This window comes from Castor canadensis, chromosome 6, assembly GCF_047511655.1.
Source record: "Castor canadensis chromosome 6, mCasCan1.hap1v2, whole genome shotgun sequence".
NCBI classification, from domain to species: Eukaryota; Metazoa; Chordata; class Mammalia; order Rodentia; family Castoridae; genus Castor; species Castor canadensis.
In genome coordinates this window covers 17,112,110-17,135,892 of record NC_133391.1, presented here as the reverse complement: position 1 = coordinate 17,135,892, position 23,783 = coordinate 17,112,110, and the positions used below count along the sequence as shown (strand labels likewise).

The window sequence follows — 23,783 nt, the reverse complement described above, 5'->3', positions numbered from 1 at the left end:
TTGTCCAAGATGGCCTTGAACTACAGATCTTCCTGTCTCTGCTGAGTATCTTGGATTAAAGGCATGCACCATCATGCCTGGCTTCATTCGTCTTTGTTTTCTTCTGGTGCCAAGAATCAGACCCAAGGCCTTTCAAATGCTAGGCAATTGCTGTATCACTGAGCTACATCCCAACCTTTGGTTTGTTGAGACAGCATCTCACTATGTAGCTCAAGCTGGCCTTGAACCTTGCTCCTTGCTCAGCTTCCTGAGGACTGGAAGCAGCTTTTAACAAAATGTTTAAACCCATTCCCCACTGATGGAGGTGGAATAGCCATCTTTTTGTTTTGTTGGTGGTACTGGGGTTTGAACTCAGGACCTTAGAGCCCCTAGCCAGGGGCTCTACTGCTTGATCCATGCTTCCAGCTCCACCCCACCTCCCTTTTCTTTTTTAGCAATACTGGGGTTCGAACTCGGGGCCTCATACTTGCTAGGTACTTGGGCCACTTCACCAGTCCTATTTTGTATCGAGTATTTTTGAGATAGGATCTCACAAACTATTTGCCTGGGACTGGCTTGGAACTTCGATCCTCCTGATCTCTGCCTCCTGAGTAGCTGGGATTACAAGCGTGAACCACCAGCGCACAGTTCCTCCAGCCCTTTTTGTTTTAGTTATTGTTAGGTGGGGGTCTCGCATTTTCTCCCAGAGCTGGCTTGGACCATGACCCTTCTGCCCATGCCTCTCACGTGGCTTCAACCATAGGTGTGACACCACATACAGCTTATTGGTTGATTGGTTGAACTGGGGTCTCACAAACTTTTTGCCCAGGCTGGCCTCGAGCCATCATCCTCCTGATCTCCATCTCCCAAGCAGCTAGGATTACAGGCATGAGCCACTGACACCCGGCCTTTGATGCTTTCTGGAATTTAGAGACACGTGACCAGTGTGGAGCATTAGTTCTTAAGTTTACAACAGTCTTTGTTGTTTCCAGAATCACTCAGGAGGGGTTGTTCACTCTTGTGTTTAGCTTGTTTTTTTTGTCATTAATAAAATGCAAATGTTAGACATTGCTTATCAGGATTTGGGTGACATGATGTAGAAGAGGCCTTCTATCTCCATGGGCTCTACACTTACCATGGCTGGCATCGGGGCCCTCTGCAGACTCGGTGTGGCCATCCCTCCCTTGACTGGGGCTGGGGCAGGGCCCTCTGGATACCACGTCTTTGTGGCCCTCGCCTCATGGTTAATGCTAGGGAATGATCCGCACATGACTCTGCAGGATGGAGGCAGCATCGTTTTTTCCTTCGTATGAGGCTGACCTAGTACCTGGTGTTGCATGCTATGTGAGTGACTAACTTCACTACCAAATGCACCATGCCCCATGGCATTGTTACCCCCACAATCCTGGCCTTGGCCTGAGAGACAACCTGAAATGGTCAGAAGGATGAGTTAAGCCTGGAGAGAATAAGAGGAGGTGAGCCCATGGGATATCAGCAATGGGTAGTGACTGGCTGGTGCCCCCTTAGGTGGTATCAGAATTCCAAGGACCCGTTTCGTGCTAAGGACACCCAGGTAGGGAGTCACTGTGACATCCTGTGATAAAGGAGGTAGGGATGGAGAAAGCAGAGGTTGTGATGGGAGCTCCCCATCCTGACTCTCACCATTGGTACCCAGTTTATGTCTCCCACTGGCCAATTCAACAGACCCCGACAAGCCCACCAATGAGGGAGACAGGTTGGGACAGGAAACACACGCAGCCTCCTCTGGGGCCCACTTTATTTGGGGCAGGCTTGGGAGGGTTCATCTAGGCCTGCTGTGCCCTTAACAGTGCCCGCACCTGGCCGATCTGCCAGTCGACACTGGAACGTGCTGTGCCGCCCAGGGCGCTGTACTGCTCCACACTGTGCCCATAGTCCCATACGTGGCTCACGTCTCCGGAGAACAGGGGACTGGGGAGGAAGAAGAAGATAGGCCACCCCAGTCTCCAGTTACCCAGGCTCACCTCAGGGAGGTGGCAGAGGGAAGGGAGTGACACACCTGATGGTCTGCAGCTCCTGCAGTGACAGCTGGTTGAGGGGGACCCCCTTGGTCTCAGCCATGAACACAGCTCTCCCAGAGGCCTCGTGGGCCTGGCGGAAAGGCATCTGGGGTGCAGGGCAGAGGGCAGCTCTGACATGGGCTTCTTCCTCTCTGCTCTGCCCTGGGTATCCGTGGCCCTTCCTGACTTCCCCCATGCCCAGCTGAGGGGTATCGTCGTCCCTTCACTCACCCCTTTACGGACCAGGTAGTAGGCGAGGTCGGTGGCCAGCATGTCAGGGCTCAGAGCCTGGACCATGTTCTCGTGGTGAACCTAAGAGGTGCAGGCCCAGCAAGTAGTGAGCTCTGAAACTGCCGCCCTCACCAGGATGTCCAGCTTGGGCTCCTCTCTTGCCCAACCCTTCTCCTCTTAAACCTTCTCATAATTATACAGCGGTTTTAGATTTAGACTTGCTGTTGTGGTATTGCTTGATGTCTTCAGAGTCCTTTTTGCGGTGCGAGGGTTTGAACTCAGGGCCTACACCTTGAGCCACTCCACCAGCCTTTTTTTGTGTGTGATGGATTTTTCAAGATAGGGTCTTTTGAACAATTATTTGCCTGCACTGGCTTCAAACCTTGATCTTCCTGATCCCTGCCTCCTGAGTAGCTAGGATTATAGGTGTGAGCCACCAGCACCTGTCTTGAATCCTTATCTGTAGTATGCAATTAGAATTATGTGGAAGACTTATCAAAAATACAAATTGGTGCCAGGCACTGGAGGCTCACACCTGTAATCCTAGCTACTTGGGAGGCTGAAATTAGGAGGATCTTGGTTCAAGACCAGCGTGGGCAAATAGTTCAGGAGACCCTATTTCCATAAATAACCAGAGAAAAATGGACTGGAGGTGTGGCTCAAGCAGTAGAGTGCCTGTTTTGCAAGTGTGAAACCCTGAGTTCAAACCCAAGTCTGACCAAAAAAAACCCAAACTGGTGGAGTATGACGGTGCATGTGTATAATCCCAGTAGTCAGGAGGCTAAGACAGGAGGATCACAGGTTCCAGGCCAGCCTGGGCCACACAGTGAGACTCTGTCTCAAAAAACCCCCAAAAAACTACAAGTTTCTGGGCCCCGGGCCTGGAGCATCTGATGCAGTTGGTCTGGAGTGGGGCCTAGGATTGTATGTCTGTAAGTTCTTAGGTTGAGGTCAAAGCTGCTAGTCTGGAGAACACACTTTTAAGAACCAGCATTTTAGAGACACTTCCTGAAGTATTTAGGAACAGAATGATGCGGAAACTGGAATTTGCTTCAGAGTAATTGGGGGGAGGAGGAAGTAGTGGGTAGAGCAAGGATGACCATGAGCTGATTATTTGCTAAAGCTGGGTGTGGATACATAGGGATTCGTTATTCTTTCTCTAATGTTCATATACTGAAATTTCCTATGATAAGTGATTTAAAAAGAAGCCAGGTGCAGTTGCTCATGCCTATAATCCCAGCTACTCAGGAGGCAGAGACCAGGAGGATCGCAGTTCAAAGCCAGCCCAGGCAAATAGTTCACAAGACCCTATCTTGAAAAAACCCAACACAAAAAAATGGGCTGGTGGAGTGGCTCAAGTGGTAGAGCGCTGGCCTAGCGAGGGTAAGGCCCTGAGTTTAAGCCCCAATGCCACCAAAAAAATTTTTAAAAATAGAAAAGAAATCTGCATTGGACAGGTGACAGAACCTGGAGCCCTAAGCCTAATCCTCTTCTATTCCACTGCAGCAGCTTTTGGTACAAAACTCCTCCCAGCCCCAGATCTTCCAGCCACACCCCAAGACCCACCCCAGAGCTACGGGTCTGGGGAGAGGAGGCAAGTGAAGTAGGCAAGGGCAGGCATTACCTGCAGTGTAGATATGACACCAGTGGCCACCTGAAGGACAGCACTCATGGTGTCTGACACTTCAAACACAGCTTCCTTGTCCTCCTGGGAGACACATGGCAAGAGATAAAGGTCACCAGCCCCATGCTCTGTTGGGACATCCCTACTGCCTTCTATGGAAACACTGAGCCCATGTCACACTCCACCCCAAGGAACAGCACCAAGTTCTGAGGGTGGCCATGGGGCCGGGTGCCAGGACAGCAGGAGCAGTTCTGGGGACAGAGCCCTGAGAACCACGATGTGATTTGTATACAACTTCACACCTGTAAGTCCTTGTTGTAGGTACTTGGAAGTCCCTTGAGGGTCATCATGAGCCCAGCACACTGCAGGAAGAATGAGGCTCAGCAGCTGGGACCCTGAATCTGTCCCAGTCCCCTGAGGACCCACTGGGTCAGCCCGGAGGCCTTGCCCCCCTCTCTGCCCTGCTCACCCGCCCAAACACTCGCCCCGCCTTGCTTCGGATCAACTCCAGGCTGTCTGGGTTTTTCTTTTGGGGCATCAGGCTGCTTCCCGTGCTGGGGACAGAGATGCTGGGACTGAAGACGCTTGGTGGCCCATCGGCTGGCCTGCTGGCAGGTCCAGCAGTCGGGCGGGGAGAGAGGAAGCCATGCTGGTGGGTACAGAGGTAGAACAGGGCATGCAGCAGCTCAGGCCTTACCTGTAAGCATCTGAGAGCTGTACAAAGCTGAATTCCTTGGTGCCGTACAGGATGAGGTCCTCAGTCATCCTGCTCAGATGTGTCATGCACAGCGAAGCCCAGAACAGGAACTCGGCTTGGGAGGAGAGGACAGGACCAGACTCTGGGGTCACCAGGCCTGTCTGGTTCCTGGAGAAGCTCCAGGGGGTGCCATACAAGGGGTAGGTGGGGGAGGAGAGGACTGGAGAGAAGCTGGGCTGGGGTGTGAGGCTGAGGTGCAGTGCAGGGGGCTGTCACTGGAGACGAGGGGGTGATGTCTAGGACTCACCCACAAAGTCTCGCTCGCTGGTGGCGTCCATGCTGTTAAGAGTGATAGCACCAAAGTTCAGTTCTGGAGTGGGGAGGGAGAAAGAGAACTGGGCTGGAGGGCAAGGAGTGTCCTCTATCCTGGCCATCTCTGCCTTGACCCCCTTTCAGGAATGAGGACTGGGGGGGCAGGAGGTGGGGAAGGTTCCATGAGGGAGCCCTGAGTTTCCCCTGCCAGGGCCCAAGACCTGTAACCTCAGTGCCCATAGGTAATGAATGCAGGCCCTGCTTCTCATCTCGTGTGTGTCTGTGGGGCCTGGCAGAACTGAGGGTGACCCTCCCTGGGGAAGAAGGGCGTGGGCCTCACCTGCTCGGAGCAGCTCCCGGTCCACACCCAGAGGATTTCCTGCGATGGCCCCGCTGCAGGGACGAGAGACTCATGGTGACCAGGGCTCTTGACAGGCAGGCCTTGGCACATATCTACACGTGCACCCCCAGAACTGAGTCATAGTTTCAGGGGCTTCATCCTGGGGCTGAGTCTCTTCCCAGGCCCAGCCACCTTGGGTGCCAGAACTTGTCCCCAAGCAGGGAGAATGGCAGACAGCTGGCTGGGCTCTCTGGAGAGCTCTGACCCACTTAGACACATTTGCTAGCTTAGCTGTCCCTATCCTAGAGAGAACTGAACCCACGTGGGATTCTCCTCCTGGCAATGAGCCAGCTTCCCATCCAACTCTGTCAACCCCCAAGGGCCATGCTGACTATGTTCCAGCACCCCCTCCCCCACCAGGGCGCTGGGGCCCTGAGGCCTTGCTCACCTCCCCAGGGGCAGGACGTTGATCCTCTTCTGGACCTCCAGCAGCCGCTCAGAGTCTCGGGTCAGTGCCACGGCATAGCTGGGGGAAGCCAGGGCTGGAGGGTCAGGGTCATCTGGGGCCTCCTCTCCGTCGTGGCCCCTGGCATCGTCGCCTGAACCCCACCTGCTCACCTCAGGATCCAGTGGCTCCAGAGGATGGGCTGAGCCCTCTGCAGGTGTGTGTACCCTGGGAAGAGAACATCGCGTTCCCTGCAGGGGAAGAGATGGAGCAGGAGGTCTGAGGGGCTGGGATCCAGCAGGGACTCAGGTGGAGGTTCAGGTGTAGCCTGCCTATGATGCCTGGGACAAGCCTGGGTCCTTCCAGAGACGATAGGGACAAGACTCTGCCTGAACAGGATCCCAGTGATCTCCTAAGACAAACAGGTCTTACAGGGAAAGAGACCAGAAGTAGGGTAGTGTACTCCAAGGACAAAGCCAGGGCCATGGGCCACCAAGAGATAAGGCTTTTCTAGGACCAAGTGTGAATTACACCCTTAGCTTGGACTGAGGCAGAGCCACTCTGCAAAGCCAATGGGCAGGGCCACTTGGCAGCAATAAGCAGGGGCCAGAACAGGGAGCAGACCCATGGTTGGTACCATCCTGTAGTGGGAGACACAAGATAAGCTCCTGAGGACCCCAGAGATAAGCTGGGGACTTTAAAGAAAGCAGGGAAGCTGGAGGTGTGGCTCAAGTGGTAGAACACCTGCCTAGCATGTATGAAGCCCTGAGTTAAACCCCAGTACCACCAAAAAGAAAAGATCAGTGCAGAGGCAGAGGTGATATAGATAAATGGTACTGAGTTTTCTTTTTAATTCTGTTATCATTTTATCATTTTCTTTTACCTGGAGTTTTGGGAGTTTTTTTATTTGTTTATTTTTACCATATTAGGGTTGAACTTAAGGCCTCACACTTGCTAGGCAAGTGCTCTACTCCCAGAATGCCCTTTCTTTTAATTTTAGTAAATAGTTTTACTAGCTGGGTGCTGGTGGCTCATGCCTGTGATCCTAGTCACTTGGGAATGTGCGATCAGGAGGGCTGAATTTCAGGACCAGCCCAGGCAAATAGTTTGTGAAACCCCACCTCCAAAATAATCAGAGCCAAACGGACTGGAGGTGTGGCTCGAGTGGTAGAGCACCTGCTTTGCAAGCACAAAGACCTGAGTTCAAACCTCACTCCCACAAAATAAGTAAATAATAGCTTTACTGAGACAATTCACATACAATCTGCTTTAGGGCTGATGTAGTGCCTCAAGCAACAAGAGCAAGCGTGAAGCCCTGAGTTCAAACCCTATTGCCACCAAATAAATAAATAAAGTGTATGCTTTAGTGCACAACCATCACCACACTCGCCTTTAGAATATTTTCATCACTTCATAAAAAACCTTAGTTCTCTGCTGGGTTCTGATGGCTCATGCCTGTAATCCTAGCTACTTAGGAGGCAGAGATTCGGAAGATCGTGATTTGAAGCCAGCGTAAGCAAATAGTTTGCGAGATCCTATCTTAAAAATACCTAACACAAAAAGGGCTGGTGGAGTGGCTCAAGGTGTAGATAGGCCCTGAGATCAAGCCCTGATACTGCAAAAAAAAAACCAAACAAACCCAGTTCTCATTGGCATGCACTCCTTATTCTTCCCATCAGTCTCTCAATCCCCAATTCTTATGCTCTAGTACCACCAGGTATCTCAGGTCCATAAAGTGGGGCCACTGAGGAAGGGCCAATTTCCACATCTGACACCACACAGGGACATCTCAGCAGCTAGCTGGCCAGGTCTACAAGGAAAAAAGCCAGCCCCAAAGACATCAGGGCATGGAAGCCAGAGTTCAGGGTGAGGCCAGCAGGAGGCAGCCTCTGGCTTTGCCCTTTCCCATTGTGCTGGGTGGGCACAGGCAGATTCTGGCTGCTCCAGGCTCATCTAGGCCTTTAGCATGGGCAGCTGCTATTTTAGCTTCTGTTCTAGTCCTATAAATCTTTTCTGGTGGGACTGGGATTTGAACTCAGGGTTTCAAACTTGCAAAGCAGGTGCTCTACCACTTGAGCCACATCTCCAGTCCATTTTACCACCTTCCTGTTCTACAATCCTTGAAGGGCAAGCTCTTCCTGCCCACTCAGCTAGGCTGACCTGGGGATACTGCAAAAAATGCCCCACTTCTGATTGCTCCATGCTACTGCAGGAGTTCCAGGCCCACCCAGACTCCCTAACTCTCCTCACCCTACCACCTAGGACTGAGGAAAGCCTGGCTGCTCTCACAGTCTTCCCAACCATCTGGCTGTCCCTAGGGACTCACGCCTCGGCCCGATCCACCATGGTCCTGATGAGTGCCCAGAGGAGGGTAGAGAGCTTTGAGCAGGTCTGTCGCATCCATAGCCTGAGGTCTGTGACCACCTGTGGGGGAAAAGGAAGTGGCGCTCAGGGAAGCAGACTGTAGCTTCCATGGGGCACGAAGACTGCTACTGAGCCCTGGCCATGGGGACTTGCTACAGTGGGGAAGGCACAAAGCCGGAATGGAGGGGTAGGTGGTACCTGGTCGTTCCGACTGCGGCCTGTGTGCAGCTTCCCTGCGGTCTCTCCGATGAGCTCCTGGGGTAAAGGGAGGCAAGGGGTCAGGGAGAGGCTGCTCACAGCCCAGTGGGGTCCACCCAGGCGGGGAGGGGTTCCTTGGCCCTCCCTACCTGGGGCCCCCGTCCTGCCTGAGTCTCTTGCTGTTTCCACTCACCCATTTTCTATCAGTGATGAAGAGAACCAAAACATGGGGCCATGGGAAGATAAAGAGGCATGAGGGGGGTATCCTACCTTCAGCCGCCGCTCATTGGCCGTGTGGATGTCCTCATCATTAGGGTTCAGTTTGAAGGTGCCCTGGGCCCATTCTTCAGCCACCTAGAGTGAAAGGGGCAGAAACCCAGAGGAACAAGTAGAAAGGAGTTAGTAGGCAAGAGGGTCCTGCTTCTCTCTCCTGAATGGCTAATTATCTCTGTACAACCTGAGTCTTGGCACAGCGCCCACCTCGAGGGAGCATCTCAGGCCCAGCACACCTTTGCCCATGAGCCAGAGGGACTGCAGGGGTCATTAGAATTTGAGATGGTTACTGTAGCATGTGGTTAAACGGCATCTCAAATTGTGTGATTGTTACCAGGTGAAATGACAGCTTAGGATCCTACAATTTGTGCTTGGGGACCTGGCAGGAGATTCAGGCTGCAAGGAGAAGGGTGTAGGGTGGGGCTTAGCATGTGGAAAATACCTTGTCCAGGCCACTCAGGATCCGGTCCATCTCGGCCTTGGTGAGAAGCCCCGCCTTCTCCAGGCCCCTGCTGTATGCCTTGCTGCCCTCCACGTCCACCTCCCACAGACGCTGGTCGTACATGATGGACGAGTTGAATTTTTCCATGATGGGGTCCACTGCTCCCACAAACCGGCCACCCCACAGCTTCCCGCTCTGGCCAAGAGAGCAGGAGTAATTAACCACTTCCCCACCCTCCAGAACAGAGCCTCTCAAGAAAAGGGCCTGGGAGTGGGCCATCAGTAGTCACACCTGTAATCCCAGATACTCAGGAGGCAGAGATCAGGAGGATCTCAGTTTGAAGCCGGCCCAGGCAAATAGTTCATGAGACCCTATCTTGAAAAACTCCATCACAAAAAAGTGCTGGTGGAGTGGCTCAAGTTGTAGGCCCTGAGTTCAAACCCCAGTAACGCCAAAAAATGGCCCTGGGGAAAGTTATTAACAGGGGCCACTGAACAGGGTTCTTCTCACTAGATGATAAGGAAACTAAGATTCAGGGGATAAGGGTGGGGACATAGCCGCACACAGATGGCAGCATTCTTTCCCACTACATGGCATGACTCCAGAGAGATGCTGGCATGCCTGGGACCACAACAGAAATTCGTGGACTTTTCTTGCCGCTGGCAAATGTAGGAAGTCACCCTGGAACCTGAGTAGTTTTTTGTTTTATGGCACTGGAATTTGAACTTCTGGCCTTGCACTTGCTAGGCAGGCACTCTACCACTAAAGCTACAGAGTCAGCCTTCCTTGCTTTTGTTATTTTTCAGATAGCATTTTATGCTTTTTGCTCAGGTTGGCCTTGGACCAATATCCTCCCACCTCCGACTCCTGAGTAGCTGGGATTTACAGATGTGCTCCATCACACCTGGCTTGTTTGTTGAGATAGGGCCTCACTAACTTTTTTCTTGGTGGGGCTGACCTTAAAACTGATCCGCCCATCTCCCCAAGTTGCTGGGATTTCTAGAACCTGAGTTCTAATCTAGCCCCAATGTACTAATGAAAATGATACCTACATACATATTGGCTAACATATGAGGCATTCTCACTGTGTGCCAGGCACCATTCTTATTTATTTGTTTATTTATTTAGGTATGATGGGAGCTTGAACTCAGGGCCTTGCACTTGCTAGGTAGGCACTCTACCACTTGAGCCATGCCTCCAGCTCTTAAGCACCATTCTAATTCCTTGTCATGTACTGATAGCAGTCCTCTGAGGTAGGTACAATACTGTCCTGCTGTAGAAAGGGGGAAACTGAGTTTGCAGCTCACCCTTGCTGCTTCTATTCAGAAGACATCTGGTGCAGAATGACCTCTTTGGGACAAGAGGGTAGGGGCACTGAGTTGGGCTGGGTTGAATGAGCAACAGGCAGTTCAGAGTGCATGCTTTCAACCCCATGTTCTACCAGGGCTCTGCTTGGCTCCAGTGTCCTAAATGTTCAGTGCAGGGCAGAGGCAGGTGGAAGGCCTCATCAGATACCTGCGTAGCTCTCTTCTACAGCTTGGTGCGGAACCTAATGTCCCAATTCCCATATTTCCTGTGGCTCTGGAGAGCACTCGACACACCAGTTATCACTGTCTTCTAGGAAGACACTAGCTGACCCCTCACCCTCAGGAGCCAACCGCAGAGGGACAGCACAGAGGCACCTACATTTTGAAAGAGGGCATAGGCCAGGGCATGGGTCATGGGGAGGAGCGCAGAATGTGCAGAGGGCCTGGGGTGCCAAAGACCAGGAAGAGAGCGTGCTGGGGGAGGTGGCATGTTACTTCACTGGAGGGGGTCTACAGGAGCCACTGGGTATGTATGCCTTCCTCCGTCCCCTGCAATGCTCGGGATCTCTGTTGACCACCTGACCTTGGCATATTCAATAACTTCTCCAAACCTCAAGGTTGTCTTTCTATAAAACGAGAATTATAATAGGACCTTAAGCTTGTTTTGGGCATTCAATTGTATAGGAAGACTTTTTTTTTTTCTTTTGGCAGCACTGGGGTTTGAACTCAGGGCCCTATGCTTGCTAGGCAGGTGCTCTACCGCTTGAGCCACTCCACCAGCTCTTAACTGGATAATATTTGTGAAGTGCACGCATAGCACAGTGCCTGGCACTCAGTGAGGACTTGGTAAATGCTAACTGTTAGGAAGAGAGGGACTGGGGTGTCCTTTATCTTCTCTGTGCAGACCCTAGGGCCCTCTGTCATGCTCTGGCCCCATGTGAGCTGACCCCTGACCCCTCAGTGCTCACCAGCCTGGCTGCCAAAGGACTCTGACCTGCAGAAGCAGCCTCCACCCCCCTTAGCCTTGTAAGCAGGGCCCATTCACCATGTGAGGACCTGGGCCTGCCACTGGGGCCAGGGGGCCAGGAATCAGGAGCCAACCAGGAGCCTGCTGTAGGAGGCCCAGGAAGGAGCCTGGCACCAATTCCCTAAGCAGGCTTCTGGCCTTCCACGCCTGGCTTGTTAGTTATAACAACAACTACTTAACAAGCAGAGCTTCAGCCAAACCAATTAGTAGCAACCCACAGGATGACCTAGGGCAAGCTGAGGTCACCTGGATCCCTGGTCTGAAGACAGACCACTGTTCCTTGGGACCAAGCTGTCAGATCCTCCTCTGGTAAGCTTTTGAAAGGATCTCAGGAGGAGGTAAGAGTGGACACTGAAGAGAGGGGGAGTCCCAACGTGCTAGGGTCAAGGTGACAAATTGGGTGAAACGAGCTACAGCCAACTTAACATGCATAAGGGAAAAATCCTCATTCTTTGTCTGTTTTTTTTTTAGGTGGGACCATGATTTGAACTCAGGGTTTCAAGGCTGCAAAGCAGGTGCTCTACTGCTTGAGCCACACCTCCAGCCCATTTTGTTCTGGTTATTTTGGAGATGGGGGTCTCGTGAAACTATTTGTCCAGGCTGGCCTCAAATCATGATTCTTCAGAACTCAGCTAAGCTACCAAGTAGCTAGGATTACAGGTGTGAGCCACCACACCCAGCCCCAGCTGCCATTTATTGAGCTCACTGTTGCTTGGCCTTGTAGGAAGGATTCTACATATGTATTATGCCCTCCCATGAGGTAGACACTGTTATCTCTGCTTTACAAATGAACAAAAACATTCAGAGCTCAAGTGACTCTAGTGCAGAAACCAAGTCTCGCTCCAAAGTCTAGGCCCTCTAGCATGACCCAGAAGCTAGCCGAGTGCATGTTCTTAACCCATTTATCTAGATGGAAAGACAGAGGAAGTGACTCGCCGGGAAGGACTTGAAGGGACTGGAACCCAGGCCCAGGGTTCCAAACATCAGCATCAAGCTTCAGGGTTCAAAGCACTGACCTCATGACCCCGTGCCTCACAGATGGAGGCAGCCAGCTGTTATTACCCTCATTTCTAGACCGATCAGCTAAGGCCCACGGAAAGAAACTGTCCCTGGACTCCTGCCCTCAGTGGTCAGGAAAAGAAGCCAGGAGACCCTCGTCTTAGGGAGGGGAGGCCAATGAGACAGGCAGGGAGCAGGCACCCCATGGGGTCACTGGGGCCAGGAGGTCCCTACCTCCTGGCTCTTTCCACATGTCAGAGTGGAGGACAAGGACACTTTATGGACTGAGACTTTTTCTATGCATAGGGACAATTGCTGGAGTGGGGTGGGAACTGATCGAACACGGGGTGATGACATGAAGGAGCTGCCCTGTGGACAGCACCTTTCCAGGCTGGAGCATAGCACTGTCAAGTCAGGTCAGGGCCAGCCAATCCCCTGTTGGTGGGTTTGTCACACGGGCCACCTGGGGGCGCCAGGAGGGCAGTTGGTGATGGGGACAACTTTGACTCCCCAAAAAAGTCTCTACCAGGCTCTGGCAGGTATGCCGGAATATGTATGGGGGGAAGGGATGGAGGGGTCTGGCAGCCTAGAGCGGGAAAGGACAATGTTCAGGAGGGCGGCGGGTCCGGCACGGGGAAATCTGCGCGCAGGTCCCCGCCTAGGCTGATCCCCAGGGAGCCCCACCCCCTGGCTTGCATACTCGGAGGACCAGCGTCCCCGAGGTCCCACTCACCTCCGATGCCATGTTGGGCGGTTCCTCGTAGTCCAAGAACCTTGATCCTCCGGGTCTGGAAAACAAAACCGGACTGACGACCTCGGCCCGCCAGGTCCCCAGGGCAGGCACAGCTCAAAGCTCGGGGCTTGGCCGATTGCAGCCCGTGGGGAAGCGGACGTGGGCAGCACCCAGTGTAAGCCACAGCTCCCAGCGTTCCCCGCTCCCTCCAGTCCCGTGGGTCCCGCCCGTCCGGCACCGGCAAACCCACCCAGCACGCTGCGTAGTCTGTGTCGCCCGCCAGCGCCCTGGGTTTTTCTCGCCTGAGTGACGTCAACGACCTGTCCTAGCACCGCCTCCTAGAGGCGTCCGCGCCAATCCAAGGCGGCCTAGTGGGTGGGCGTTGCCACCTTCATCCAATCCTGTTTGTGGACGGGGCCCGCTCCAGCTGAGCCTTAGGCGGAGCCTAGAGACCGGTGGTGAGGGTGTTGTGCTGGTTTAGCGCTCAGGTTAGCGCACGCGACCCTCTACTGATCCCCATAATGACAATGACAAGCTCGGACCTCAAGATCTGCAAGGTGAAATGGCATGTCTGTTCATTCGTTCATTCAACAAACGTACTGGACACCTACGAATGCGGGGCACAGAATCAGACATCTAGGAAAATGAAATGAACATAAGAAATAATGCCCGCCCCTGGGTATGGTGGTGCACCACACAGCACTAGGGAAACTGAGGCAAAAGGTTCGCGTGTTCCAGGCCAGCCTAGGCTACAAAATGAGACCTCTCAAAAAAACAAAAAGGAAAAAGAAGGAAGAAAAGAAGGGAAGGAAGAGAGAGAGAGAGGGAGGAAGGGAGGAAAGGAGGAAGGAAGCAAGAAAGGAAACTTACCTTCAAGAAAACCCATCTGAGCAGCAGTTAAAAAAAAAAGAAAACCCAATACCGTTCCCCCCCAAATTTTTTTAAAACTTAAAAAAATTCAAATGTTCAGTTTTCAACAAACAAACAAAAAAATCACAAGGTATACAAAGAAACAAGACAAGTATGATGTATAAGAAGGGAAAAAACATCAACAGAAACTCCATGAAAAAACACCTGATGACAAATCTACAAGACAAAGACCTTCAAACAGCTATCCTAACTTCAGTGAACTAAAGGAAGACATGGAGAAAATTGAGAAAATGATGTATGAACAAAATGGAAATATTAAGAAAGAAGTCAGTCATGCTGTAGCAGGGAGGAGGATCAGAAGAAAACAGACTAGGCCTGAGTCCTGAGAAAGTAGCAGGGAGGTACGGATGGTATAGCAGAGAGAGAAAACCTGAGAAATTTCAACATGAGGAAGGTCACGTATCACTAGGGTAAAGTAGCCAATAAAATTAAGTATAACCATATATGGATCAGACCTTGCTTTTTGCTTCTGTAACCTGCTTGCAAGGGTGTATAAGGTGAGACCCCTTTGTTCTCAGGCCTCAGCCTTTGGACATGAGTTTGCTGAGTCTGTGCTGGCACAATAAAACGTTGCTTCATGCTATTTGCCTCAGAGTCTCATATCTTAGTTAGCAAACTCCTGCAACAATGGTGACTCACGCCTGTAATCCTAACTACTTGGGAGGCTGAGACTAGGAGGATCACAGTTGGAGGTCAGCTCAGGCAAATACTTCATGGGACCCGATCTCTAAAGTAACCAGAGTAAAATGGAGTGAAGGAGTGGCTCAAGTGGTAGAGTACATGCTTTCCAAGCTCAAAGCCCTGAGTTCAAACCCCAGTCCCACCAAAAAGCAACAAAAAAAGAATTTCCATGTGAAATGATATGACATCTGGGTCTTGTTTTAGAATGCTCCAACAACCACAACCGAGAAGTGTGATGAAAGTAAGCAGGTTTTTAAAAAGTCAATAGTTGTTGGAGTGGGTTGTTTGAAATTTCCAATTGTTAAAAAATACCCATAATCCTATTGTTAAAACTCTAATGAAACTGGTACACACACACACAATGACACACACATATGTATATATAAGCTTAATTGAGATATAACTGATATTAAAAACAAATATTTATTTTTTTTTCATTTTTCTTTTATTATTCATATGTATGTGCATACAAGGCTTGGTTCATTTCTCCCCCTTGCCCCCACCCCCTCCCTTACCACCCACTCCACCCCCTCCCTCTCCCCCCCAATACCCAGCAGAAACTATTTTGCCCTTATTTCTAATTTTGTTGTAGAGAGAGTATAAGCAATAATAGGAAGGAGCAAGGGTTTTTGCTGGTTGAGATAAGGATAGCTATACAGGGCATTGACTCACATTGATTTCCTGTGCGTGGGTGTTACCTTCTAGGTTAATTCTTTTTGATCTAACCTTTTCTCTAGTTCCTGGTCCCCTTTTCCTATTGGCCTCAGTTGCTTTAAGGTATCTGCTTTAGTTTCTCTGCGTTAAGGGCAACAAATGCTAGCTAGTTTTTTAGGTGTCTTACCTATCCTCACCCCTCCCTTGTGTGCTCTCGCTTTTATCATGTGCTCATAGTCCAATCCCCTTGTTGTGTTTGCCCTTGATCTAATGTCCACATATGAGGGAGAACATACGATTTTTGGTCTTTTGGGCCAGGCTAACCTCACTTAGAACGATGTTCTCCAATTCCATCCATTTACCAGCGAATGATAACATTTTGTTCTTCTTCATGGCTGCATAGAATTCCATTGTGTATAGATACCACATTTTCTTAATCCATTCGTCAGTGGTGGGGCATCTTGGCTGTTTCCATAACTTGGCTATTGTGAATAGTGCTGCAATAAACATGGGTGTGCAGGTGCCTCTGGAGTAACCTGTGTCACAGTCTTTTGGGTATATCCCCAAGAGTGGTATTGCTGGATCAAATGGTAGATTGATGTCCAGCTTTTTAAGTAGCCTCCAAATTTAAAAACAAATATTTAAAGTGTATAATTTGATAAATGTGTTTGAACTCAGGTCCTTGCACTTGCTAGGCAGTCACCCTACCACTTGAGCCATACCCTCAACTCTTTTTTGCTCAGTTACTTTTTAGATAAGGTCTTTCACTTTTTGCCTGGGGACTGGCCTTGAACCTCCCACATATCTAGGGCTAAGTATGCCTGGCCCGAATTTGATAATTTTTTGTGTGCGTGGGTCTGGAGTTTGAACTCAGGGCTTCACTTTTGCAAAGCAGGTACTCTACCACTTAAGCCACTCTATCAGCCAATTTTGCCCTGATTATTTTGGAGATGAGGTCTTGTAAACTATTTGCCCTGGCTGGCCTCAAATTGTGATGCTTCTGATTTCAGCCTCCTAAATAGCTAGGATTATAGGCATGAGCCACCGGCACCTGGCTCTAATTTGATAAATTTTGACACCACATATCCATACACCCATGAAAGCACACCATAAACAAGATAGTGAATGTATTCATCAAACCCAATGTATCCTTGTGGCTCCTTTCTCATTCTATATTCCTTTCTCTTCCTTCCCCCCCCATCCCTAAGAAAACATCAATCTGTTTTTTGTAACTGTAAAGTAGTTTGTACTTGTGGAAAAGGCTATCTTTTCTCTATCTGCTGTTTTTGCTTACTAATCACAATAGGTTGTGTGTGTATGGATTTATTTCTATACTCTTTATTCTGTTTCATTAATTGATTTGCTCATTTTTGTTTTGGTTGAGCTTTCGTTTTGGTGGTACCGGGGACTGAACTCAGCCAAGCCCATTCAACTCAAGAATTACAGTGTTACAGTCTCCCCACCTCTTTCCACAGTCTTGCTTTCCTGGACCTCACTTACCATGAACCTTGGATGAGGAAGTGATGGTTGGAAAAGATAAAATGGAAAATACAGAAATAAGCAATTCATAAGTTTTAAATAACTTTTTTTTTTTGCAGTACTGGGGTTTGAACTCAGGGCCTACACCTTGAGCCACTCCACCACCTCTTTTCTTTGATGGTGTTTTTCAAAATAGGGTCTTGAGAACTATTTGCCTGGGAATAACTTTGAACCACCATCCTCCTGATCTCTGCCTCCTGAGTAGCTGGGATTACAAAAGCGAGCCACCGGCACCCAGAAAGTAATTTTTTTCCAGTGCTGGGATCACACATGCTAGGCAAGCGCTCTCCCACTGAGCCAGGTCCCCGGCCCTTCTTTGTCAAACTTTTGTTACATTACAAGGATTAGAATAGCAGGTGGTTGTCACATGAGATTCAGTAATGATTCTATTTGCCAGATGTTCATTAATTTGATCCCTTGGGTAATTAACTTCTGATAAACTAACTCTGGGTGAGCTCACGGGGTGGTGTGATTCTTGCCCTGCACAAACTGGTTTTGGCCTGGAACTCAAGATCCTCCTGCCTCGGTCCCCTGAGAGCTAGGATTACAGCTGTGTACCACCAACCCCACCCACGGGTGTTACAAGAAGTTGATTTGGATACACAGACCAGAGGAAACACAAGGAAGAAGCCGCATGAAGATGGAACTGTGTGCTATGTAACCCAGAGAGCAGTGATGAAGCTACAGGATGAAGAATGCCAAGGATGGTTACATGTCAGCAGAAGCCAGGAAGAGGCCAGGAAAGATGCTTCCCTACCTAGAGCCTTCAGAAAGAGCCTGGCCATGCTGACATCTTGATTTCCAGTTTCTAGCTCAAATGGCAATGCTGCATCTCTCTGATATTCCAAGGTCACACCTCTGACTCTAACCAAAAGAGAGTCTTTCCCTTTTTTGTTTGTTTTTTGAGACAAAGTCCTGCTGTGTAGCCCAGCTGGTCTTGAACCTGAAAACCTCTGCCTCTACCTCTTGAGTGCTGGGATTTTCTACTTTTAAGAAATTAAGACAAAAATCAATAAACGTAATAAACCACATTAACAGAAGCAAAGACAAAAACCACTTGATCATCTCAATAGATGCAGAAAAAGCCTTTGATAAGATCCAACACCATTTCATGATAAAAGTCTAAGAAAACTAGGAATAGAAGGAAAGTTCCTCAACATTATAAAAGCTATATGTGACAAACCTACAGCCAGCATTATACTTAACGGAGAAAAATTAAAACCATTCCCTCTAAAATCAGGAACCAGACAAGGATGCCCACTATCTCCACTCCTATTCAACATAGTACTGGAATTCCTAGCCAGAGCAATTAGGCAAGAAGAAGGAATAAAAGGAATACAAATAGGTAAAGAAACTGTCAAAATATCCCTATTTGCAGACGACATGATCCTATACCTTAAAGACCCAAAAAACTCTACTCAGAAGCTTCTAGACATCATCAATAGCTATAGCAAGGTAGCAGGATATAAAATCAACATAGAAAAATCATTAGCATTTCTATACACTAACAATGAGCAAACGGAAAAAGAATGTATGAAAACAATTCCATTTACAATAGCCTCAAACAAAATCAAATACCTAGGTGTAAACCTAACAAAAGATGTGAAAGACCTCTACAAGGAAAACTATACACTTCTGAAGAAAGAGAATGAAGAAGACTATAGAAAGTGGAGAGATCTCCCATGCTCATGGATTGGTAGAATCAACATAGTAAAAATGTCGATACTCCCAAAAATAATCTACATGTTTAATGCAATTCCCATCAAAATTCCAATGACATTCATTAAAGAGATTGAAAAAATCTACTGTTAAATTTATATGGAAACACAAGAGGCCATGAATAGCCAAGGCAATACTCAGTCAAAAGAACAATGCAGGAGGTATCACAATACCTGACTTCAAACTATATTACAAAGCAATAACAATAAAAACAGCATGGTACTGGCACAAAAACAGACATGAAGACCAGTGGAACAGAATAGAGGACCCAGATATGAAGCCACACAACTATAAGCAACTTATCTTTGACAAAGGAGCTAAAAATATAGGATGGAGAAATAGCAGCCTCTCCAACAAAAACTGCTGGGAAAACTGGTTAGCAGTCTGCAAAAAACTGAAACTAGATCCATGTATATCACCCTATACCAAGATTAACTCAAAATGGATCAAGGATCTTAATATCAGACCCCAAACTCTTAAGTTGATACAAGAAAGAGTAGGAAATACTCTGGAGTTAGTAGGTATAGGTAAGAACTTTCTTAACGAAACCCCAGCAGCACAGCAACTAAGAGATAGCATAGATAAATGGGACCTCATAAAACTAAAAAGCTTCTGTTCATCAAAAGAAATGGTCTCTAAACTGAAGAGAACACCCACAGAGTGGGAGAAAATATTTGCCAACTATACATCAGACAAAGGACTGATAACCAGAATATACAGGGAACTTAAAAAAACTAAATTCTCCCAAAACTAATGAACCAATAAAGAAATGGGCACGTGAACTAAACAGAACTTTCTCAAAAGAAGAAATTCAAATGGCCAGAAAACACATGAAAAAATGCTCACCATTTTATTCTAGCAATAAAGGAAATGCAAATTAAAACCACGCTAAGATTCCACCTCACCCCTGTTAGAATAGCCATCATCAGCAACACCACCAACAACAGGTGTTGGCGAGGATGCAGGGAAAAAGGAACCCTCTTACACTGTTGGTGGCAATGTAGACTAGTACAACCACTCTGGAAAAAAATTTGGAGGCTACTTAAAAAGCTGGACATTGATCTACCATTTGATCCAGCAATACCACTCTTGGGGATATACCCAAAAGACTGTTACTCCAGAGGCACCTGCACACCCATGTTTATTGCAGCACTATTCACAATAGCCAAGTTATGGAAACAGCCAAGATGCCCCACCACTGACGAATGGATTAAGAAAATGTGGTATCTATACACAATGGAATTTTATGCAGCCATGAAGAGGAACGAAATGTTATCATTCACTGGTAAATGGATGGAATTGGAGAACATCATTCTGAGTGAGGTTAGCCTGGCTCAAAAAACCAAAAATCGTATGTTCTCCCTCATATGTGGACATTAGATCAAGGGCAAACACAACAAGGGGATTGGACTATGAGCACATGATAAAAGCGAGAGCACACAAGGGAGGGGTGAGGATAGGTAAGACACCTAAAAAACTAGCTAGCATTTGTTGCCCTTAACGCAGAGAAACTAAAGCAGATACCTTAAAGCAACTGAGGCCAATAGGAAAAGGGGACCAGGAACTAGAGAAAAGGTTAGATCAAAAAGAATTAACCTAGAAGGTAACACCCACGCACAGGAAATCAATGTGAGTCAATGCCCTGTATAGCTATCCTTATCTCAACCAGCAAAAACCCTTGTTCCTTCCTATTATTGCTTATACTCTCTCTACAACAAAATTAGAAATAAGGGCAAAATAGTTTCTGCTGGGTATTGGAGGGGGGAGAGGGAGGGGGCGGAGTGGGTGGTAAGGGAGGGGGTGGGGGCAAGGGGGAGAAATGAACCAAGCCTTGTATGCACATATGAATAATAAAAGAAAAATGAAAAAAAAAAAAGATAAGCTGAGGTCAAAAAAAGTCAAAAAAAAAAAAAAGAAATTAAGAGATTAAATTGAGCCTGAGGCAGGATAGACTGGGAAAGACAAGGCACACCACTCATAAGCCAGAGACTAAGAAAACACTATTAATAGTGACTGGATTAAAAGCAAATGGGCACGATATTATCTTCTCTATAAAAAAGTCTCTCCTGCTAACCTTTCCCACTTGGCCAAATGGTTACTATGCTCTGGGAACGTAATAAGATGATCTTAAAAAAAGATTTTATGCTGATGGCCATGCCACCCTGAATATGCCTGATTTCGTCTAATCTTGGAAGCCTGGTTAGTATTTGGATGGGAGAAAGACACTTATCCTGAGGGGGGAAGAAAACCCACTTGGTAAAATTACTCCTTTGATCACAGGAGTGTTTGCAAACCAAAAATACTTATCTTCATGAAGAACACCTGCCTTGAAAGACAGGTCGTAAAACCTACCTTTTATTTAAATGGATGCACAAGTAAACATCTATGTCCCAAAGATAGCAAACCAACCAGACTAAGTATCTTTGAACTCAACCCATAGTGTCAAAATAGTGTAACAGCAAGAATGAGTGAATACACTGGGTGTCTAGAATGGTGGAAAAAATTTTCCTAGGGCAAATTTAAACCAAACCCAAACTCATTTTTCACCATAAATACCCTCATGTCACAGCACTTCGAGCCTCTTCTCACGTGCCTATGTTCATGCCTAGGTGTGTACTAATTTTTCTTTTTCTTTGCTTTACTAATAAACTTTCTTGGCGGGTGCCAGTGGCTCACGCCTGTAATCATAGCAACTCAGGACGCAGAGATCAGGAGGATCATGGTTCAAAGCCAGCACAGGCAAATAGTTCTTGTTGTTGGTTTTTTTTTTTTGGTGGTGGGACTGCGGTTTGAACTCGGGGCTATGTGGTTGCTAAGCAGGCACTCTACTACCTGAGCCATGCCTCCAGCCTTAGTTCTTGAGATCCTATCTCAGAAAAAACCATCACAAAAAGGGGCTGGTGGAGTGCTCAAGGTGTAGGCCCTAAGTTCAAACCCCAGTACTGCATAAAAAAATAAATAAAATAACATAAACTTTCTTGGTCTCTACCTTGACATGTCCTAAAACTCTTCTCTAATACATCATGAACCTAATATCCAAGCTGAGGACTTCTCCCCCCAGGGACCTCCTGCCCAGTGGTCCCAGTGACAAAGCCATTCAGAAAACCCAGAATAATTTCTTCATCTCATGGTCTATACCCTTAATTACATTTACAAAGTTCCCTTGGTCACATTTGGTGACAGGACCATAGGCTCTGGGGGACTAGTGTGTGGAACATCCTTGGGGAGCCATTATTCTGTCTACCTCATGGAATAGAACCCAGTACAGAAACCCGCCAGTTAAATGTCCCTGCTCAATCCCCCACCCTTGCTCCTGCTCTGAATTGACATGTACCAAAAGGTTCTTGCTCACGGAAGCCTCTGACTCTGCTCACAACAACTGTGCTCAGGCAAGTGGTAAATAAGGGTGCCATGATTTTTCTAAGAAAAGCAGAATATCTACAATGAGCAGGACAGAAGGCATTTACAAATCACCTTATACCTAAAGCTTTCTTTTTTCTTTTGGCAGCACTGGGGTTTGAACTCAGGGCCTCACACTTGCTAGGCAGGCACTCTACCACTTGAGCCACTCCTCCAGCCCCCTCCCCTAAAGCTAGCTTGCTTTCCTTCCTTCAGTCCTTCCTTCCTTCCTCTCTCTCTCTCTCTTGCTCAGTACTAGAGTTTGAACTCAGAGCCTACACCTTGAGCCACTCTGGCAGCCCTTTTTTGTGATGTTTTTTTTCCAAATAGGGTCTCTCTAACTATTTGCCCATGCTGGCTTCGAACCATGATCTTCCTGTTATTTGCCTCCTGAGCAGTTAGGATTACAGGCATGAGCCACAGGCACCTGGCTCCCCTAAAACTTTCTTTTTTTTTTTTTTCATTTTCTGGTCATAAATCAACATTTATGTCTGTTTACCTTAAAAGGAACATTTAATAACAGGAGATATTTTAACATCATTTATTATTGTTTCAGATCAAAAGCACCAGAAAGAGGTGAGAGATACAAAACCCTGTAGGGACTAAATCTTGGCATAGAGTTCCCATGGCTCAGTCTAAGACTTTCTTGATTCAGAAATCTTGTTTCCTTGCTTTGGATATGTAGGATAGTAACAGCTACCTTTTTTGAGTGGGGGAAGGAGGCATGCTTCCCACATGGCAGTGCTATTCTAAGCACCACTCTCTGAGGTAGACACTGATAGATAAGGTAGATTGCTTTATGGGTATATTACCCAAGGCATAGAAAGGGTTAGAAGCTGCCTAAGGCTACAGTTAGTAAGTGGTACAGCCTAGCTTCAGTTCAGGCTCATTGGCTAACATCTCTGTAACCACCTCCCTTATGGTCTCACACCATAAGGTGTGTGTCCCAGGAACACAGCCTATGAATGGCTGTCACTAGGAATCTCAGTTCCTACACCTGGCATGGCAATGAAGGGGTCATGACCTCATGCTTCTTTGCTGGTGTTTCCTCCAGGGCCTTGACACAGGCAAGCCTTTTGTGTCCATCTTCATTGTCAGTTTGGAGGACCAGGAGTCTGGAGAGAATGAAGGATGCCTACCTGCACTAAAGCCTTGTCTGCTTTCTCTCCCCTGAAATTTCACCTTGGTGCAATCAAAATACCTGAATAAGGTCTCGAGAACAGGGAGGCATTCCTAAGTTTGGCAGGCCTGAAAACTGAGAGATATGGCCAGGTGCTGGTGGCTCACACCTGTAATCCTAGATACTCAGGAGGCCGAGATCAGGGGATCAAGGTTCAAAGCCAGGCAGGGCAAACAGTTTACAAGACCCTATCTTGAAAAAACCCCTCACAAAAAAGGGCTGTTGGAGTGGCTCAAGGTGTAGGCCCTGAGTTCAAGCCCTAGTACCACACACAAAAAACAAAAACAGACAAACAAAAAACCAAAATCAACAACAAAAAAACCCTGATTGATATGGTTGGGAAGATGCTGGTACAGATGGGGGTTAGTTACTATTATTATTTTTCAATGAGGGGCTGTGCTCTGGTTTCTCTCCTTCTTTGAACAGCTGAGAGAACCCACACCTTATTCCTGAGGGTGTTGGTCTAGCCAGGGCTGAGCTCCCAGCACCATCAAGCACAGCTTCATCTCAAGGCCACCAATTTTTGTGCCCACCCATTTTTATCACCAAGTCCTTGTGGGGTCCTTCCCCAGCACAGGCCAAATTCTACCCACTTTTCAGGATCAACCCAGACACTACCTTTGGCTCTCTCAAGACTTGGGAAGACTTTGGCTCTTCCCAAGGTAGAAGTC

The 23,783-nt window shown here is 48.1% G+C and overlaps 1 protein-coding gene across 2 annotated transcripts; it reads right to left on the bottom strand.

Moving 5' to 3' along the window:
- Positions 1 to 1,720: 1,720 nt before the first annotated feature.
- Asl (argininosuccinate lyase) lies at positions 1,721 to 13,349 on the bottom strand. Of its 2 annotated transcripts, XM_020167399.2 has the most exons (17): positions 13,261 to 13,349; positions 13,011 to 13,065; positions 8,945 to 9,139; positions 8,500 to 8,583; positions 8,230 to 8,286; positions 7,994 to 8,091; positions 5,841 to 5,918; positions 5,671 to 5,748; positions 5,223 to 5,275; positions 4,878 to 4,940; positions 4,571 to 4,685; positions 4,343 to 4,427; positions 4,176 to 4,235; positions 3,874 to 3,957; positions 2,250 to 2,330; positions 2,018 to 2,124; positions 1,721 to 1,929 (listed from the first exon to the last, which is right to left on the bottom strand). In XM_020167399.2, the coding sequence occupies exons 2-17, from the start codon at positions 13,020 to 13,022 to the stop codon at positions 1,785 to 1,787; spliced, it is 1,395 nt and encodes a 464-aa protein (XP_020022988.1). In that variant the 5' UTR covers positions 13,023 to 13,065; positions 13,261 to 13,349; the 3' UTR covers positions 1,721 to 1,784. The 2 variants fall into 2 exon arrangements, with proteins under 2 accessions (XP_020022988.1, XP_073931886.1); XM_074075785.1 differs by lacking the exon at positions 13,261 to 13,349 and having other exon boundaries at positions 13,011 to 13,240.
- Positions 13,350 to 23,783: the final 10,434 nt, after the last annotated feature.

Bases quoted from the DNA above. Each gene is read 5' to 3' on its own strand.
- Asl (XM_020167399.2), bottom strand. The intron at 4,428-4,570 runs GTAAGGCCTGAG...CTCTGTCCCCAG, and splicing joins CAGCTCTCAGATGCTTACAG to CACGGGAAGCAGCCTGATGC. The intron at 1,930-2,017 runs GTGTGTCACTCC...CTTCCTCCCCAG, and splicing joins CAGGAGCTGCAGACCATCAG to TCCCCTGTTCTCCGGAGACG.